Source organism: Hipposideros armiger, unplaced genomic scaffold, assembly GCF_001890085.2.
Source record: "Hipposideros armiger isolate ML-2016 unplaced genomic scaffold, ASM189008v1 scaffold_362, whole genome shotgun sequence".
NCBI lineage: Eukaryota > Metazoa > Chordata > Mammalia > Chiroptera > Hipposideridae > Hipposideros > Hipposideros armiger.
In genome coordinates this window covers 733,049-751,831 of record NW_017731712.1, presented here as the reverse complement: position 1 = coordinate 751,831, position 18,783 = coordinate 733,049, and the positions used below count along the sequence as shown (strand labels likewise).

Below are 18,783 nucleotides of genomic sequence, written 5' to 3'. Positions count from 1 at the left end.
CCAGGGCCCCACTGAGCTGGGGCAGAAGTGGGCACCTGCTGAGGCACGTTTGTAGCCTTTCTATGTAGAAAGTCTCAGCTCCTGTAGTCACTCCAGCGAAGCAAGACAGGTGTCCCAGCAGGTACAACCACCTCTAACTCACCCTTGCTCTACTGGAAGTGAGGGAGGCACACGGAGAACCTGGTCATGACCTTCAGGAATTCCTATTCTAGTTGGAGTGCGTGTAGGAGAGATGAGAAAACATGCCTTCAAGAGCAACGTATTAACAGATGCAAACTCTCAAAAGTACACAAGCACCTTTTTTGTGTTTCACCATTTCTGGAATCAAGATGTCATTCGCCAACGTGTACATTTAATGGGGGAGTGTTTCCCTGTTCCCTGCCAAGTTATTAAGTTGACGAGTCTTAAATTCAGCGGTGGTGCAATTCCACAAATAAGGAAGTGAACACAAACGAAGAGGAACTCGAACGAAGAAAGGAGCGCTGAAGGAGTAGGGGTGGGAGGGCAGCTGGGGGAAGGCAGAGGTTATGGGAGGCGTTGAGCAGTGAGCTGATCCCTCCAGAGCGGCAGAAATAAGATGCGAGCCACGTGTTGTTTTAAATTTTCTAGGAGCCATGTTTAAAAAAACTCAAAAACAAACAAGTGAAATTAACTTTAGTATTTGTACATAACCCCAATGTATTTAATGTTTTAGCCCCAAACATTTCAACATGTGAAAATAAATATTATCAAGGGGAATACGGTACATTCTTTTGCCCGTATTACACTCAGTAAGGCCAGCTCAACTGCAAGCGCTCAGTAGCGGCGGTGGCAGGTAGCGACCCCGTTGCACAGCGCGGGTCTGGAGCTGTGTGGGTCCGGGGATTCTTTTGTGGCTGCTACCCAGCGCCTGAGAAGCATCGCACAGCTTAGTGGGATCTGGCAACCAAGGGGAAGGGGCCAGTATCGCCGCTGTGGCCTTTTGCTCGGGCGGGCGCCTGGAGGTCCTCCCGGCCCGAAGCGGCTGCAGCCCTTACGCAACGTCTGCGTGCGACCCTGGGTCTGTTTCCTCGTTTCGGGACCTTCAGGTGGACCCGCCCAACCTCCCCTTCCTCTGATCGGCTCCGCGCAGGCTCCCGTGCTGAGGCCTGGGGCTCTCAATTCCCTGGCCTAGCTACAGCAGCCCTACCCCGCAAGTTTTTCCGGCCCCATCGCATCCTTCCTGGGCCCTCAGCGACCCACCGACTGCCGCTGGGAACACCTTGGCCCGCTAGCCGCCCACCGCTCCCGAACCCAGACTCCCAAGGAGGCGCCGCACGAACCTCACGCGCGCCGGAAGTTGCGTCAGTCCAGCTTCCGGCCCGAGAGCCGGAGAGGAGGGGCCAGTTACGGATACGCGGTCCAGTCAGAATGCAACACGAAGGGTTTCGGAGGCGCAGACGCAGCTCCGCCCCTCGACCGGGAACTCCTCCCCACTGCCACGTTCGACGAAGGATCGCGCGGGGTGCGCGCATCTCTTGGCCAATCAGGAGCCGCAGAGCTCGGGCCTCCGAAGGTGGCAGCCATTCCTGACCCGTAGAAAGTGTGGGAGAAAGCCACCAGTTACAAGTCGAGAGAGAGAAAGTTCTCCGCCGGAAGCCAATGAGAGGTTGGGGAAGAGTGCGAGCGCGAGCTCCTCGGCCAATCCCGGACGAGGGCTAAGGTGGCCTCCGTAGCTATTCCGAATCGGGGGCCGGGGCTAGTGTGGCCACCCAATCCGAGTGCGGCGGAGGCGAGCCTCAGAGTCCACCGGCCAATCAGGGGCGGACGCGGGCGGGGACGCGCGCGGCGGCCAGGCTCATAAGAACGGGGCGGGCGGCGCGCGCTCTCGAGGCCTCGCTGTCCGGCGGCGCCAATCGAAGCGCCGCGCCCGCATCCGACATGCTGCGCCGCGTTCTTCTCTGTCTGGCCCTGGCCGTGCTGGCTCCCGCGGGCGCTGACCCCGAAGAGGAGGACCATGTCCTGGTGCTCAACAAGGGCAACTTCGAGGAAGCGCTGGCGGCCCACAAGTACCTGCTGGTGGAGTTCTGTGAGTGCTGCCTGGGCCTCGCCGCCGCCGCGGGGTGGGGACGGGGACCGGGACAGGAGCGCAGGGGACGGAGGGCTCGGGACGCAGGGCCAACAGGGAGGGACGGAGGGCGCAAGGGGGCAGAGGGCCGCTCTGCCCTCATCACCCTACCTCCTCCAACCCCCGCGGCGGGTTGGGGTCCTCAGGGCTGTCAGCGTTCCGGCCCCCTCTGGACACGGCGAGTGCCCCTTGGGAGGCTCATCCTGGGCTGAAACAGCCCACAGACCTGTTGTCAGTGTCCCTGCATTGCCGGCGTCCTGGGGACACCCTCCCTGCCGGAGCTGGACCCTAGGATGACCGTGGGCTGAGACCCAGGGCTGACTTTCTGCCTGACGTCTTAACGGCAGGATCCCTCTTTTAGCCTAAGAAAAGCAGGGTTGGTGTGTGTGAGCTGCCACAAATACAAAGGGACAGGCCCGAGTCCAGCCCCCTAACTGCTCCCCAGAGGTCCCCACTCCTGCCTGCGCCACCTTCAACCGGGACAGCTACCTCCGCTCCGATAGTGTTGCCCACCACCATCCAAAGCTTTGTGTTTATGAGTGTTTAAGTGCGTCTGGGCTGGAAATCTTAGGCCCAACGCAGCTGCTAACCTTAGTGAGAGAGAGCTTGTTCCAGCAGTGTAAAGAGCCAGTTTTAATGAGTTGCAGGGCAGGTGTGTACAGATGTGTGTCACCTGTGACTCGGTCTGTCTGAATGCGGTGGGCATTAGCCTTTTCTCAGCCTTCCTCAAGGGAAGTCCCATGGACGTTGCCCCGATGGCCTGAATGCAGGTAATAGGAAGTTGCTAATCATTAAAGAGCTGCTCTTCCTGTGCTGAGCGGTGACAGAGCAGAGTGGGAGGTGGTGTTGCTTTGTCACTTGTGCCCTCCGTCCCAAGATTGCCCAAGATCACCAAGCTATCAGCTCAGCCTGTGCGTTCCTTCAGAGGGTTATCTTGGAGAGTAGATAAGGGCTTCAGGAAGGGAAGCACCCAGGGAGAAGGGGAGGGGAGCAGGAGCTGGGGCCAGTGCTGCTTTCTAGCATCTTGCCTTCCTTTTCAGATGCCCCTTGGTGTGGCCACTGCAAGGCTCTGGCCCCTGAGTATGCCAAAGCAGCTGGGAAACTGAAGGCGGAAGGCTCGGAGATCAGACTGGCGAAGGTGGACGCCACAGAGGAGTCTGACCTGGCCCAGCAGTATGGCGTCCGTGGCTACCCCACCATCAAGTTCTTCAAGAACGGAGACACGGCTTCCCCCAGAGAGTATACAGGTACGACTGCGGCTCTGCCCTTCACCTGCCTGCGGAGGGTTTTGCCTGCAGCCCCTGGAGGCTAACGGGCAGGGGAGGCCCATTGTCAGAGGCGCGGAGGGGAACCGAGCTTTTGGCCTAGCTCAGCCTCTGAAGGTCACGGGAGGAAAGTTCCCAATACAGAATAACTTCTCAAATGGAGAGGGACATCCTGGGGGTGGGTAGCAGGCTGAGGCTTATCCTCAGATGAGCAGCGACACCACGTGCGGTGGCTGCTGTCAGCTGTGCTGGCCACCAGGCTGAGTGCTTGCATGTGGAAGGGCTGAGGCTGAGAGCCGAGTCACACAGCTGTCATGGCAGAGCTCGAGTTTAAGGCCAGCTCCACGTGCTCACTCTGAGGCTGATTTCATGGGGCTGGGCCCCTTTAGAGTCCGGGTAGTACCTGTGACCAAGGAGAACCTTTCGTCTGTGAAACCGGTTCCGTGGCTCATCCGTCACAATCTGCTTGAGCAGCCTGTCATGTTAATTCTGACACCACAGCCCTGGTCTTCTTGCTTGGCTGCTGTTTCACTACTCCCGTTTTTACTTGTGTTCACTTTTGGAGCAGGAAGTGCCTTGTCCAAAGCTACCGGGATCCTGTCACTAAGCCATAGGTTCTGTAGGTGAGACTGCTCCCAGTTCCACCTGTGACTGGTGACTCAGCTCTCTGCTGCCATTTGGCAGAACCCTTTAAAACGTGAGGCTCGGCAGTGCGCCCCACATTGGACCAGGCAGTCAGACCCTGTGAGGGGCCCGTCGTTGGCCTGCAGCAGGAGGAGCGGGCATCTTTCTGTTCATTCTGTGCTCTGGGCGGTGCGCAGGTGCTGCCTTGGCGTCTTACTAGTCCGGGTGGTGCGAAGGCCAGGGCTGCTGACCAGCCTTGTGTGCGGGAGGCTGGGCGGGGCTGGGCCTGTTTTCATCGGGAACACTGGCACTGAGGCCAACGTACTAATTAGGTTTATTTTGTTGTTGTTTTTTCATATTACCACATCTCTAATTAAGACGAAGCCTAGTGTGAGGCCACTGGCAGGGAGGGGGGGCGGAATGTTTGTTTTTAATGAATGCAAACGTCAAGGAAAACTTAGAAAAATGCAAAGGGCTTAGAAGAGAAAAATGACTTGTCATCCTGTTCCCAAGAAGTCACCACTGCCCTTCCCCTCCTTTAACACAACCTCAGTCTCCCCCACAAAGAAAAGCCGTTTGAGCTTGGAATTCAGACAGGTGCATGGACAAGGTGCCTTTCCTGCAGCACGAGGCTGTCTTGCTGTGACTTCGGCAGAGAGCTCAGATGAGGATGGGCAGGGAGGAGGGTGGGCCCTGGTTTCATGTGGCCCCCGCCTGTGTTTGGGTGCAGCTGGCAGAGAAGCTGATGACATTGTGAACTGGCTGAAGAAACGCACAGGCCCCGCTGCCACCACGCTGCCCAACGTGGCTGCTGCAGAGGCCTTGGTGGAGTCCAGTGAGGTGACAGTCATCGGCTTCTTCAAGGTAGAGGCTTCGGGATTCATCTCGGGTCTTGCCCTGCCATTGGGGAACAGGTACCCGTGGCCCGGGCACTGTGGTGTGCCCTGTTGCTGATCCGGGCAGGGGTCCTGGGTGCTGGGCTGTGTGCCACCTGTGGCTCTTCTCTGCAGGATGTGGAGTCGGACTTTGCCAAGCAGTTCCTGCTGGCAGCAGAGGCCATTGATGACATACCCTTTGGGATGACGTCCAACAACGAGGTGTTCTCCAAGTACCAACTGAACAAGGACGGGGTTGTCCTCTTTAAGAAGGTGAGTGGCCCTCAGCTGCTCCGCCCACCTGGGGTCGTCAAGGTGTCACACTTAGGGTGGTGTCACTTTCCTTATTGCCACACCTGGAGAACCTTGCCCTGACCGCTGGACCGCCAGCCTGACTTATCAGGGCCCATTTTGCAACGTCAGCCTATTGGAGCCACTCAGTGGCCTTCAGCCCTTTGTCCGGCTTCTGTGATAGCCCTGGGTGCTGTGTTTTATGAGGGCGGAGCTGCTTTGGAGAGGGGTAGCTTTTTGGGGGAAAAAGAAAGCTGGTGAGACATGTATAAGTTTGCCGTAACCATTTCCAAGTCTGTAGGGTTCTGTGGCTGCATTTACTGTGTTGTGCAACGTGGTTCCAAAACTTTTCTTCACCCCAAACAGAGGCTTCAGAGTGTTAGTTGTTGGGGTGCGTGTCCCTACCTTCTGGCAATGCCCTGTTCCCATGGGCCCCTCGTCCTGGTGTCCCTCCTCTTCGTAAAGGGGCTGCTGGCGAGGACCCAGTGGGAGTCGTGTTGGCACATTACTGATTGGGCGATGGGGGTGTTTGCCTTTCATCTCAGCCACCAGGCCGTGGGATGGGGGCCGGGCAAGCGCCCATGCTCTTGGGCTGACCCTGGATTGGGAGCCAGAAAGTACAGTGCAGGCTGCAGGAGAGATGGCTGGGAGAGGAGCCCGGGGTGGGGCGCATGCCTTCAGGGCAGGGACGGGACTCCTGTCGTCCTTCCTCAGGAAGGATGCGGTGTTTGGCGAGGCCCCAGCTCCTCACAGGGGTGGGGGTGGCGGTGGGGGGACGTGTGTGTGCATGCGTACGCTGTACTGATGGTGAGGAGCAGGCATCTCTGTGTAGTAACTGCCTGGCGTTTAACATTTTTCTGGGGCTGTCGGCAGGGTGCGAGGCCCCAGCAATGCTCCGGAGGACAGGAATCGCTAAGTTGGCCAGGGTGGCTCTGGGTGGCTGTCTTCCTGTGTCCTTGTCGCTAGGGTATGTCTGTAGCCCCTTCCTTGACAGCACTCATGGCATTGTGTGTGCTTCCTGCTTGTGAGAAATCCAGTGTTCCCCAAAGGGTCAAATTAGTGAATTAGTCATTGTCATCACAAAGGTGCCTGAGAAATTGTAATTAGCATCCAATGAGGAAACCCATGGCGTGTTCATGAAGATGCGTGGGTGTTAACGACAGAGGCCTGGGTCTCGTCCTGAAGTGCAGATGGACTGAGTGCTCTAGGCCTTTGCGGCTTCGGTCCACACTGTTGCTTTCCATCACCCTCGACATCGAGGGGACCCATTTTCACAGCTGATCGCAGGTTAGAGCAACCGTTCCTTGTTCTGCAAAGACGTGCCAGCCGATCTCCGTGTGTCAACTCAGGCCGGGCACGGCCGAGCCCTCAGGTCTGGTGCCAGTGAGCGAGCAGCGCTTCCTGTCCACACGGTGGCTCTCGCTCGCTCGGGCAGCAGCCTGACCGAACCTGTGGCGTTTGCGGGGGGCCAGTGGGAGTCACAGCTGCAGTGAGACGCAGAGCCCCACGGACAGGGAAGCGTGATGCCTCTGGCCCAGAGCCTCTCAGGTTTCCGCTGTGCCCGGCGTCCCTGCTTTGTCAGCTGTCACACTCGGTTTCTTATTTTCTTTTTCAGCCTTTACTTGTCCCCTTCCTTCAGGCTGTTCAGCCCAGTTCCTCAACGTGAGCTGGGTTTTCCAGGGCAGCCTGGCCAAGCCAGCCACTTCCCCAGGGGCCCCAGCCAGCGGGCTCCCTGGAGCGGCCAGTGCTGCTTGCTAGGCAGGATGACAAGGAGGGCAGTGGTGCGGTGGCACTGAAGCCCCTCTGCACCAGCTTGGGTCACTGGTCACAGGGGTTGGATCATGGGCTTGAGAGCTGAGCTTCCTATGTCTTTGTTCCGAGGACATTTATTCTGTTTTCCTTGCCTACTCCTGGAAGCCTGGGGCATTAGGAGTGGCTGTGGGCCGGTGTCTCCAGGGCTTGCAGTGTTGAACCTTTTTGTGACTTTTCCATTGGGGCCTGGCAGGGCTGCCTCCGCTGCTAGAGACGAGGGTCTCCGCCCAGGGCACCGTGCCTCCTGCCGCTGTCCCCAGCTAAGTGAGGGCTGGCTAGCTGCTTTTTACCAAAGTAGATGGTGAACACAGTATAATGTGGCAACATTACCAAAAAGATTGTAAAAAGATTGTGGCTTGACAAAGCGGCAGGTCAGCATGGGGTCGGGCAGACAATGCTGGCTGCTCGGGCAGGGTGCGTGTGGACAGCGACTATGTGCCTCTAATTGGGGCAAGGGGCCTGGCCTGCTGTGTGCCTGATGGGGCCGCCCAGTTGGCTCCTCATTTTCTAAACAATGTGCTCTTGGCCTTGGCTATTCCCCCTTTTAATCCACGTTTGTGCTGTGGGGAATGGCAGGAAAGAAAGGCGAGCAGGTCCCCTCCAGGTCTCATTTGAGAGCTCGGGGATGACGGCAGGCTCACCTGGACTGCCCACTGGCCAAGGCTCAGGCCCAGGACCCACCTCTGTCGGGAGCCGTCTGTGCAGCCCGTTCGCAGCTGCGGCCGCAGCTCGGCCACAAGGCGCCCCGTTGGCCCTCTGGCCTCCACCTTTGTGCCTCAGGACTTCTGAAACCCTTTTGTGTCCTGAGCATCCCAAAGAGCTGGTTTGTGTGGGCTCTACCTGTCGATTTTTGTTTTTAGAAAGTAGGTTGAGAATTTTTTTGAAAACTTACTTTATTCTAAAATAACAATAACAAAGCCATTACATGTTATCAAAAATAACATTCTTCTGAAAGTTAATTTTCCCAGACAATATTTTAATGATAAGAGTGGTATGTTAGGCGTCTCCTGGTCCCTTTAATGTTTGCCTAAACAGAAGACAGCAGAGCTCTCCTATTTGCTTTCAGTCTGCTGTGATGTCACACATGCCACCCCGGTAAAACCATCCTGCACACACAACAGAAAACGTGAGAAAGCACATGACATCCGAATGTGATGGTGAATGTCGCCTTGACCTTGCGGCCGCCCCCAGGGGTGCTGCCCACACCCTAAGAGCTGTAGCTTTAGGGACTTGGGGATGAGAAAGGTTCCCAGCACTGGGACGAGGGGCTTGTGACTCCACAGCATGGTGGGGCGGGGTCTCGGGCCCGCTGCCGGCCTGTGTTCTGGGAGCCTGCCTGCTCGCTCGCTCTCCCTTGGGGACATCACTGTTGCCTGGTACTCAGAAAGATGCTGGTCCCTGCAGGCGTCGCCTGGCTTTGTTTGCTAGACAGGCACGTGGGGTCTGCCCCAATTGCTGTCGATCCCAGACAGAAGGTGGGGCTGCCAGGCTGGCTGGGGACATGCCTTGCTCTGCTGAGCCTCGGTGCTCAGGGCCCTCTCTGTTCTGTCCGTAGTTTGATGAAGGCCGGAATGACTTTGATGGGGAGATCACTAAAGACAAGCTGCTGGACTTCATCAAGCACAATCAGCTGCCACTGGTCATCGAGTTCACCGAGCAGGTCCGGACATCTGCTCCCACTGGGCCTGCTCTGGGGCGGGCGGTGCCCTGGGGTCCCCAGTCGAGTCCTCGTTGTTGTCCGGGCGTGCAGTGACGAGGGGCCATTGAGCATGTACCTACGTCAGTAGTTTAGCTCGTGGCTCAGGACAAGTAACCTGTTTCAACAGACGGCCCCGAAGATTTTCGGAGGGGAGATCAAGACTCACATCCTGCTGTTCCTGCCCAAGAGCGTGTCTGACTACGATGGCAAACTGAGCAACTTCAAGAGCGCTGCTGGGAGCTTCAAGGGCAAGGTGCGTGGCGTCGTCGTCCCCTCACACACACTACCTGTCCTGGGTCCTGGGGGGTCTTGGGGAGGGCTGACCGGGTCTGCCTCCGCTCCCACTGGCACGTGGCCTGACGTGCCCGTGCTGAGTGCCCAGAGTAGACATGTTACCTTGAACGTGCCGCCTTCCCATTGCCACTCAACGTGCCTTTTCTCCCCCAAGATCCTGTTTATCTTCATCGACAGTGACCACACCGACAACCAGCGCATCCTCGAGTTCTTCGGCCTGAAGAAGGAGGAATGCCCAGCCGTGCGTCTCATCACCCTGGAGGAGGAGATGACCAAGTACAAGCCCGAGTCGGACGAGCTGACAGCAGACAAGATCACGGAGTTCTGCCGCCGCTTCCTGGAGGGCAAGATCAAGGTGTGCGGCGTGCCCTGGGCGGGGGCTGGCCTGCGCCACCTCTGGTTCCTTTGTGTGGCTGCATCCGTGAGCGTGGGGTCCTGGGGACAAAGCCTCTAGATGGGGTGAAATGACCGTCCTGGTCCCACTGCATGGGGAGCAGGGAGCAGCAATGACTGGCCTTGTAGGCTTGGCCGTCCTCAGACTCCGTGGGCCTTGTGGTCTGCCGAGGGCACTTGTGCCCCTCCACGGGGTGGCTGGCCCATGGTGGCTGTGCCCCTGACCCTCTTGCCTGCCCTCCAGCCCCACCTGATGAGCCAGGAGCTGCCTGAAGACTGGGACAAGCATCCTGTCAAAGTGTTGGTCGGGAAGAACTTTGAAGAGGTGGCTTTTGATGAGAAAAAGAACGTCTTTGTGGAATTCTGTAAGCGAAGGCTTTTCCGGGTTTGTGGGCTCCCTCGGAGTGTTGGAGCTGGGTCGGGCAGGAACGGCTTCCTGGCCCAGTGAGACTCAGGCCTGCCTCCTTCCAGATGCCCCGTGGTGCGGCCACTGCAAACAGTTGGCTCCTATTTGGGATAAGCTAGGAGAGACATACAAGGACCATGAAAATATCATCATCGCCAAGATGGACTCAACGGCTAACGAGGTGGAGGCTGTCAAAGTGCACAGTTTCCCCACGCTCAAGTTCTTCCCAGCGGGCGCAGACAGGACGGTGCGCCTCCCACTGGGCAGGGGGGGGGCACCTCTGCAGGGAGGGGGCATCGCCTAAAGTCCTGCTCCTCACCCCCCTCCATCCCCACAGGTCATCGACTACAACGGGGAGCGGACGCTAGAGGGCTTCAAGAAGTTCCTGGAGAGCGGTGGCCAGGATGGGGCAGGGGATGACGACGTAAGTGTGATCGTCTGACCCCAGCCGTAAGTGTGATTGTCGGGCCCCAGCCTACAGGGGTTGACACTGGAGGCACGTGACCAGGCCGGGCTGGGCGGCTGCCAGAAAGCCCTCCCCGTGCATGTGGATTGCTCTCCCCATCAGCACTTCCACGTGCGTCTGTTTGGTGTCGTCTCTATATGCTGGAGTTTGCTTATGAAATCTCAGACTCGCCCCACGTGACTTCTCACTCGGACCCAAATGTCCTTCCCCAGCCCCTCGGCTGAGGCGCCCTATTGGTGTCAGCCGTGGGGGAGCAGAGGGCGTGTCAGAAGTGCGCCAGGGCCTAGAGGCTGTGGCGGGGGTGGGGGCTGGTGGATAGCAGGACGTCTGCGTTGGGGAATGGAGGGAAGGTCAGTTCAGGCCGGCGGGGCCCACCCAAAACCCTGGGAAACGGGTGGGGGCAGGTCTACTGAGGGGGTCCACTCTGGCTGCTCAGCTGGGTGCGGTTGGGACTCGGGAGGGCCCGGGCAGCCTGTGGGCTGTGGGCTGCCGGCTGCCACTGGCACCACACATTCTGAGGGCTGGAGGGGGTGGCCCTGCTGCGTCTCCATGCTGGGCTGCCCTGCCTCTCACCCACCTGACGGTGGGGCTGCCATCGTTTCTGAGGCAATAGCCCCTAGGCTTCTGCATGTGGGAGACCAGACTGGTTACCCCTGTCTGAGTGGCCAGCCCGTCCCTGGTGTGTGAGGCGTGTGAGGGTCTTGAGCTTTCACATCCTTCTTCTTTTTCCCCCACGTCCCAGGATCTGGAAGACCTAGAGGAAGCAGAGGAGCCGGACTTGGAGGACGATGATGATCAGAAAGCTGTGAAAGACGAACTGTGATGTCGCAGCCAGCCCTGGGCACCCGACTCGCCCTCGGTGGGCTGCTCCTCTGCAGCACAGGTCCGGGGCCCGGGACCCTAACCCGGAAGAGGAGCGGCCATCAGATCACAGGGGACTTCCCGAGGCAACACTTCACTCTAACACACGTAGATTTAGACCCGTCTCTTCCTTCCACTTGTCAGTCTCTGGAAAGGGTCCCCTCTCCAGGCCAGCCCACCCTGGGGGCTGTTTCTTTTTAATTGTGATGTACTTTTTCGTACACGGTTTGTCCAGAGCGCTCGCTTAAATGTTTGGGAATCTCACACTGGCACTGTTAGGTTTATGCTGTCACTTTTAAAAAGTTCCATCTGTGGGATTTTTAGACATTTTTAGACATCAGGGTGTCTGTTGCACCTTGGCTGGGCTGCCCTGGAGACTGGTGTCCCCTGTGTGGAGAGGGACCGAGCCAGGCTGGACGGGTCACACTCACCTCATGCCAGTGTTGCCGTGACTGAGCGTGGCTCTCGCATTGTTTGGTTAAACGGAGACTTTAGGTCTCTGTCACAGGGGCAGCAGGGCCAGGCCAGATCCCCCTCCCCAGCCAGGTCTCTCACTGCTCTGACCTCTGGGGCAGCCTGAGGCCTGTGCCGAGCAGAACCAGGGCCCTCCATCTTCAGGCCGGAGACGCCCAGAATGCTTGAGCCCCAACGGTTGTTGACAGTTCCTCAGGCATTACTGCCACATTGGAAATTGGAACTGTACATATTGGCCAAATAAAGTTGAAATTCTACTGCCTGTTGTCACGTCTGCTTTATGATTTCTGCAGGCTCCGGAGTGGGACTGGCATTCCGACTTGGGAAAGAAGGTGGGTTTGGTGGGGCCACTCATGTGCAGACGCCTCTCTGAGCAGGGTGTGAGTATGAAGCACCCTGGGTCACCAGGTGGAAAGTCGGCTGCCACCTGGCCCCACTCAGTGATGCGGCTTACCTGGTTCACCTGTGACCGGTGTGGCTGGCATTACTCTCCCGGGGCATCTAGTTGTCACAACGTGGATCTTGCTCGAGTTCCACATCAAGACACTCACATGGAGCCAGCCCCAGCCAGAGGTCAGCAGGTGTCCTGTGCAATGGGCCTGGACCCTTCCTGCCACAGCCAGGAACCACTGTAGGTCTGATAGGAACAAACCTTCCAGCTTCAGGAATGGGTAAAACAACAGATTGCTATGCCTATCACCAAACGTTCATATAAAAAGGATCTGGTTTTAAAACAGCAAGTGTTGGAGCCGGCTGAGTGGCTCAGTTGGTTAAGAGCGTGAGCTCTGAGCAACAAGGTCGCTGGTTCAATTCCCACATGGGCCAGTGAGCTGCACCCGAGCTGAGCTGCCAACAGGTGGCAGGATGGCTCAGTTGGAGAGAGCACGTGCTCCTAACAACAAGGTTGCTGGTTCGACTCCTGCATGGGATGGTGGGCTACGCCCATCCGCAACTAGGACTGAACACAGCACCTTGAGCTGAGCGGCTGCAAGCTGCCGACGGGCAGCCAGGTGGCCACTGGACTTGGAGCTGAAATAGCTGTGCCCTCCACAACTAAGATTGAAGGACAACAATTTGGCTGTTCCCCTTCCCCAGTTCCCCAACACTTCCCCTTCCCCAATTCCCCAGTAAAATCTTTAAAAAAAAAAACAAAAAAATAGGAAGTCACTGAGTTATTAAAATTAATTTGAGGGCCAGCAAAGTGGCTCAGTTGGTTAGAGCTCGCTCAAGAGTGCAAGCTCCAGGCTGGCCCAGTGGCGCGTTGGTTAAGAGCTGGCTTGGGATGACTGAGGGCCCCGGTTTGGATCCCACATATGAGGGCCAGTGACACTGCCCTCTACAGCTAAGCTGCTGCACAACAGCTCAACCTGGAGCTGGGCTGCCATGAGTCGACGGCGACGGTGTAGGCTGCAGCCCCTGCTGCAGTGGGTTGCCATGGGCTACCGTGTGTAGCCAGCAGCCACCGTGAGCGGCCAGCAGCCACCGTGTGTAGCCAGCAGCCACCGTGAGTGGCCGTCCAGAAGCCGGCGACTGATCTGCCTCCCCCGGGAAGAGCGCAATGATGGTTCCAACTTGGGCCAGTGAAGCAACGTCCTCCACAACTAGACTGAAGAACAAAAGGACAGCAACTTGTCTGTTCCCCTTCCCCCAATTTCCCAATAAAAATCTAAAAAAAAAAAAAAAGAGTGCAAGCTCCGAGCAACAGTGTCGCCAGTTCGATTCCCAGCCCGAGCTGAGCTGCCGCTAAGCTGCCAACAGGTGGCAGAATGGCTCAGCTTAAAAAAAAATTAATTTGATTAATTTGACTTCTGGAACCTCAGTTTGTAGTTTGCATAGAGGAAAGTACGAGATCGGTTTTTCCTCAGGCTCATTGTTGGCCTGGCTGCGGTGTGGGGCTGATGGCACCTCTGAGCCTGGATTAGGGGTACCGCTTGGGCCTGCGGTGCCTATGGGTCCCTCTGAGGGCGGGAGGGGAGTCCTGCAGGGGCCGGCGGGGCCAGGACAGCGCTACAAGGGGCTCAGCTATGCATCTGCAGTGGCCGGTGGGGCAGGAGGGCTCCCTGTGACATCGTGGAATGACACTGGAGGTGGATGTGCCGTCCACTTTAGGAGGCCCAGAACAGCACTGTCATTCCACTCATCCCTTGGAGCCTCCTTCTCTGACCTGTTCCCTGGAGTAGGAGGTGCACATGTGTTTCCAGTGTCTGGGCCCACGGTTGTCGGAGCTTCCAGGTGCCAGCGGCACGGCTGGAAGACGTGACCACGGGGCTTGCTGTGAACATGGTTCTCTCAGTGGTCACAGCCCACAGCCCACTGCAAGGTGGCGGTGTCATCTCCCTTACGACCATAGTCACGGTCCCAGCAGGAGGCCATGTGCCCGCCCTCCCCACTGTGGTCTGGTCAGCCTGCCATTCAGGCCTTCACCAACCCCAGGGCTGCTCCTGTCTCTGACCAGGACAGGTGGTGTGCAGCCAGTGTGTGATGAGGACCGGGTGTGGGTGCCCTGGGCAGCACTGACCTGGCCGGGGCTTGTCCACACTCCATAGCATCTGGGCACCGCTCCTCCAGCTCAGTGGCCGAGCGGACGGCTGCCCATGACCGGCGTCCTTCCCTGGTTCTGGGGTGGCGTGTGCCGGGGCTGCTCGAGCGAGTCTGCTCCAGGATTTGTGTGTGTTCCAAGGCTGTCAGGAGTAACAGTGACAAGGGATGAGCTGTGCCCAATCCTGTGCTCCCTGCCCCAGCCAGGGTGCCACCAGGCTGGTGACCCTGTGGACCAGCTGTGGGGGCCTGGCACTGCTGTGGGAGCATTGCCATCACGTGCTCCTGGGAGGGGGTGTCACCGATACCTGTCCCCTTTTGCAGACACAGCTGATGAGCACATTCCTGGGCCTGGGTTGGCTGGGAGGTTGCAGGGAGGAGTCCAAGACCTGTCAGGGCTGGCGGATTAGCCAGAAGGCTTTGCAGGCTCTGGGTCCCACAGTTAAGGCTTAACAGCCTGGGATGTCCCAGTCTCTTTCCCCCTCCTTCCCTCCAGGTGGTTGGAAGCTACTGGCCTGGAGGAGCTGGCCCGGTGCAGCACACCCCCAGGCCCCTGGGCCCAGAGCCTGCAGGGAGGGAGGGCCTTGCATTGCCCCCTGCGCTCCCCTGGGCGTTTCCTGCTGGAGGCTGAGCACTGCTGGCTGTGCTGTGCTCCTTGAATTTTCAAAAGTAAGCTTTTTTGTATTAAATGTTTTTGTTTGTTTTAGTCCTCTAGATGGCAGAAACTTCAAATCACGCAAGCCAGGTCACTTTACACACTCACTCAGGCTGAGAAGGACCAGGGACAGAACTGCCTGAATACAGGCTTGGTTCTGATGTGGCTGTGTGACAAGCACGCTGTTGACAACGGTGGCCGGTTACGCTGCTCACCGCCAAAGCATTCCAAGGTGCCATTCTGCAGGTCGTGTCCACAGTCCCGTGTCCTTACTGGAATAAAAAGCACTTAAGTACCTTTCAGGGAGTCTCTTGTGACTGGGGAGGCTCTGGGCACCAGTCCCTTCTCTGATCCTAAAAGAACCGCCTCCCCACCCCCAGGCTTTCAGCTTGCCCTTAAGCAGATAGACAGGAGTGTCCCCTTGAAGTCACCGACACACACACCCTGACGGGCTTGCCCCAGCCTGCCTCTTGCCGAGGAGGCCTGGTCACTCTCGGGGAGGGGCATGCTGTTGGTGGCAGCTTCATCCAGAGTCCTTTCATCTGATCCTCTGAGCGAGCTGGGAGGGCAAAGAGAACTTTCCATAACATCAGAAAAGGTAATCTTCACATCAAAGGAAAGTTCTTTCTCCATCTACAGGGTAGAACTTTTAGTCTCCAGGCTTTGCGTAAATAAACCAGAAGATAATGTACCTGACTTCTACCCAGTGGCCAGGAGTTCAGACTGTCCAGCCCCATCCTCTGAGCCCCGAAGTACAGGAACCGTGAGGCCTATGAGGCTGGCGTGGCCGCCTGGTGGGCAGTGGCCACTGAGGCAGGGCTGGGAGGCCATGGTAGACACGCCCTGTTTGTCCACAGCACTGGGCCCACAGCTTTGCACCTATAGGGTGTCAAATACACTTGTTGATTTGATTTTGTTGGATTCAGACCAGCTTGGTGATGTAAAGGCTGCTGGTGGCCCAGCTGCCTGCCCTACCCCTGTGAAGAATGCTGGCCAGTCTTGGTTCTGTTCAGTCAGGCCTTCAGTGACCACTGAGGATTTTCACCAGTGTTAGGGGTTGAACTGCATTTCCCCAGTTTTCATATGTGTAGTCCTAACCCCAGGACCTCAGAATGGGACCTTATGTGGAAAAGGGGTCCTTGTAGACGAAATCAGTTAAGAGATCATACTGGAGTAGGGTGGCCCTAATCCATTGGCTGGTGTCCTTATGAAAAGGGGGATTTGGACACAGACCCGCACTTGGGAAGCAGGCCTGTGAACATGAAGGCAGAGATGGGCTGAACTGTCTGCTAGCAGAGAACACCAAGGGCAGCCAACCAGCAGCCAGGAGAGGGACCTGGGACAGACTCTCCCTCAAAAGGAATCGACCCCGCCGACACCTGGATCCCGGACTCCAGAACCGGGAGACAATGAAGTTCGGTTGTTTCAGGGCCTGTCTGGCACCTTGTTACGGCAGCCCTAGCAAACCAACATAGCCAGCTTCAGGTGCTGTGGGGCTGTCCTGCCCCCACAGGTGCGCTCCTGGTCCCGCTCGGCTCCCACGTATGTTCCGTGCTCAGAGCTTGTCCACTGGTTCCTCTCTACCACCCAGGCCTAAGCCCCACCTCAGGCCTTAGCTGCTGCAGTGAAGGCAGGTGGCAGTGGCCCAGCGTGCTGGCACGTCTTCTGAAATTCCACTGGCGGCACGCCCACAGGTAAGTCTGTACTGGGCCAGGTACAGAGGGCACATACCACCCAGGACGTGATGGCCTGTTCTTGGGGCACAGACTGGATGCCACCTTAAGTGTGAGCACGTGCCCAGTAAGTGACAGAGGAGCCTGGAACCAGGAGAAATGGGGGGGGGGGACAGGAACAGGGTTCAGGGTGGAGGGGAACAGGCCATTGTGGGTTCCTGATAGGCAGGGCGGGATGGCCTGTGTGGGGGCTGAGGCATTCAGAATACAACCTGGGAGGTCCCTAGGCAGGAAGGCAGTGCCAGCAAGGCCCACAAGAGTGATGTAAGCCATAATGGAAGGCAAGAAGTGACAGGGAGGGAGATGGAGAGGCCTGGGCCTTGCCTAGCACAGTCAGGACCCTGTGCCTCCTGAGACGTGGGCGGCCCTAGCTTTCTGGAAGGTAGAGGCAGCCATCTTCACGGCACACCATACCCTTCTCCCAGAGCTTCGGGCCTGGGGAGGTGCTGGGCCCTCCACTTCCTTGGTACCTGCACGCCTTCCTTATAGGTAGGCCCTGTCCTTCTAGTGTCCTTTGCAAGGCACCTTCTAGGTCCAGCAGCGGGGCTGTGTGCGAGAGCCAGGAAGGATCTGACCCCTTTGGCTGGGCACAGCGACAGGTGTGCTGAAAGACGAGCCACCAAACATGATCTGGGCGCGGGGCGGAGGGCAGCTCGGTTTCGGCCCCTTGCGGTGCCCAGCATGACCGCGCAGCTTTATATAGCTCTGCGGGCCTATATAAGTGGGAGTTGCCCTTGCCAGAGGGAACGCAGGGAGCACTGCAGTGGCTGTGCCGGGAGCCGCTGTCCTCATCTAGGGGAGCCTGTACACTTGTCTGGTCTGGGCTGGGCATCTTCCTCTCCGGAGCAGTGGGGTCCTCTTCGGGGCGGCCCACACCACAGCCCCCAGGATGCCCAGCAGAACTGTCCCCTATTCCCGCTACAGCCCACGGCAGCGGCGCCGTCGTCTGCTGGCTGTGCGCAGCGTGCACTTCCCCAATGATGTCCTGTTCCTGGACCACATCCGCCAGGGCGACCTGGCGCAGGTGGGGCGTTTCATCCGGGCTCGCAAAGTGGCCCTGGACACCATCCACCCCTCAGGTGAGTACCTGCAGGGCCAGCCCAGGGTCTGTGGGGCGGTGGGAGAAGGGCTCCGCCTTGACCCCTCCTGCCCTGCTCCACCCAGGCCTGGCGGCCCTGCATGAAGCCGTGCTCTCCGGAAACCTGGAGTGCGTGAAGCTGCTGGTCAAGTATGGGGCTGACATCCACCAGCGCGATGAGACCGGCTGGACGCCCCTGCACATTGCCTGCAGCGACGGGTACCCCGACATAGCCAGGTGAGAAGGTCAGGCCAACAGCCTCATCCCAACTCCTCCGGCCTCAAGTGGCCTCCCGGATGTGGCTGGCCCTCGTGGTGGTGCAGCTAAGAGCCCTAAGGGCTCGCGGAATCTCCGTGCTGCCCTGTTGCCTCCCTAGAGCAAACTGGAAAAGTCAGCCATAGTTGTTGAAGGGTCAGGTTTCTTCCCCCTCACCCCACCTAGAAAAAGAAACAGGTGGACCTCGAGGCTCCAGCCCGCTACTCTGGGGTGGGGGAAGCATCCTCCAGGCCATCTTTCTCCTGCAACCAGGGCTGCCCTTTGCACCCAGGTACCTCATCTCCCTGGGGGCAGACAGAGATGCAGCCAATGATGATGGCGACCTGCCCTGCGACCTCATTGACCCAGACTTCAAGGACCTGGTGGAACTCTTCAAAGGGACCAGGATGGACTGAGCCCAGCCCTGCCCTCCCAGGGCTCTCATCCTCCCTGGAAAAGCCCAGCGCCTACCTCCCCCAAGTGCCAGGACGTGCCCGCAGGCGGGGCCAGAGCCGGCCAGGCTGGCCAGGACCCTGGACCTGGGCACGACCCCCGCCCCGCACCTCTGGCCTGGCTTTTTCTCCAGGTGAATTTTTTATTGTGACACTTTTTACTTTTTCAATAAACGTGGTGCCCAAGACCGTGGTGGTGGCCTGATTACTGGGGACCAGCCGGTCCTAGCCCCCCGGCTCCAGCCGCTTCCGGTGGTCGGCGGGCGCGCCGTCCACGCCGGGCTGGGGGGGCCGCCGACCCTGCGGCCTCCGACCGCGCGGCACCCGAACCTCCGCCAGCGACCCCGCCGACCCGGCCCCACGGCGCAGCGCGCCGCCCGTCACGTGACCCGGGGGCTCCCGCGCCTGCGCGTGCGCGACGTCGCGTCACTTCCGGCCGGGCCCCAGCTGGCGGAGGCGGAGGAGGCGGCGGCGGCTGAGCGGCGAGGTGAGTCGGCCGCGGGGGCGGAGCGGGCGCGGCAGGGAC

The 18,783-nt window shown here is 58.6% G+C and overlaps 3 protein-coding genes and 1 long non-coding RNA gene across 4 annotated transcripts in view; 3 read left to right on the top strand and 1 right to left on the bottom strand.

The window, feature by feature from the left end:
- The first annotated feature begins 1,785 nt into the window (after nucleotides 1–1,785).
- On the top strand, nucleotides 1,786–11,803 carry P4HB (prolyl 4-hydroxylase subunit beta). Its single transcript, XM_019661994.1, has 11 exons — nucleotides 1,786–2,047; nucleotides 3,127–3,333; nucleotides 4,706–4,839; nucleotides 4,986–5,123; nucleotides 8,509–8,613; nucleotides 8,780–8,905; nucleotides 9,101–9,301; nucleotides 9,584–9,704; nucleotides 9,811–9,992; nucleotides 10,083–10,169; nucleotides 10,954–11,803. The coding sequence occupies exons 1-11, from the start codon at nucleotides 1,900–1,902 to the stop codon at nucleotides 11,032–11,034; spliced, it is 1,530 nt and encodes a 509-aa protein (XP_019517539.1). The 5' UTR covers nucleotides 1,786–1,899; the 3' UTR covers nucleotides 11,035–11,803.
- Nucleotides 11,294–14,282, bottom strand: LOC109393075 (uncharacterized). Its single transcript, XR_002126175.1, has 2 exons — nucleotides 14,065–14,282; nucleotides 11,294–12,183 (listed from the first exon to the last, which is right to left on the bottom strand). It is a non-coding gene; the product is annotated as an uncharacterized LOC109393075 (long non-coding RNA).
- A 2,915-nt stretch (nucleotides 14,283–17,197) lies between these two features.
- PPP1R27 (protein phosphatase 1 regulatory subunit 27) lies at nucleotides 17,198–18,445 on the top strand. Its single transcript, XM_019661867.1, has 3 exons — nucleotides 17,198–17,551; nucleotides 17,637–17,787; nucleotides 18,098–18,445. The coding sequence occupies exons 1-3, from the start codon at nucleotides 17,362–17,364 to the stop codon at nucleotides 18,219–18,221; spliced, it is 465 nt and encodes a 154-aa protein (XP_019517412.1). The 5' UTR covers nucleotides 17,198–17,361; the 3' UTR covers nucleotides 18,222–18,445.
- A 243-nt stretch (nucleotides 18,446–18,688) lies between these two features.
- MCRIP1 (MAPK regulated corepressor interacting protein 1) overlaps nucleotides 18,689–18,783 on the top strand; it is a 7,237-nt gene continuing 7,142 nt past the window's right edge. Inside the window, exon 1 of the mRNA XM_019662014.1 lies at nucleotides 18,689–18,744. The gene's annotated coding sequence lies outside the window, so the exon portion shown is untranslated. The remainder of the gene's footprint in view (nucleotides 18,745–18,783) is intronic.

What these genes read in the sequence shown, in the direction of transcription:
- P4HB (XM_019661994.1), top strand. Translation starts at nt 1,900, where the DNA reads ATGCTGCGCCGCGTTCTTCTCTGTCTGGCCCTGGCCGTGCTGGCTCCC. An exon ending in GTACCTGCTGGTGGAGTTCT is followed by an intron (nt 2,048 to 3,126) that starts GTGAGTGCTGCC and finishes CTTCCTTTTCAG; the next exon opens with ATGCCCCTTGGTGTGGCCAC. An exon ending in GGGTTGTCCTCTTTAAGAAG is followed by an intron (nt 5,124 to 8,508) that starts GTGAGTGGCCCT and finishes TTCTGTCCGTAG; the next exon opens with TTTGATGAAGGCCGGAATGA.
- PPP1R27 (XM_019661867.1), top strand. Translation starts at nt 17,362, where the DNA reads ATGCCCAGCAGAACTGTCCCCTATTCCCGCTACAGCCCACGGCAGCGG. An exon ending in GGACACCATCCACCCCTCAG is followed by an intron (nt 17,552 to 17,636) that starts GTGAGTACCTGC and finishes TGCTCCACCCAG; the next exon opens with GCCTGGCGGCCCTGCATGAA. An exon ending in GGGTACCCCGACATAGCCAG is followed by an intron (nt 17,788 to 18,097) that starts GTGAGAAGGTCA and finishes CTTTGCACCCAG; the next exon opens with GTACCTCATCTCCCTGGGGG.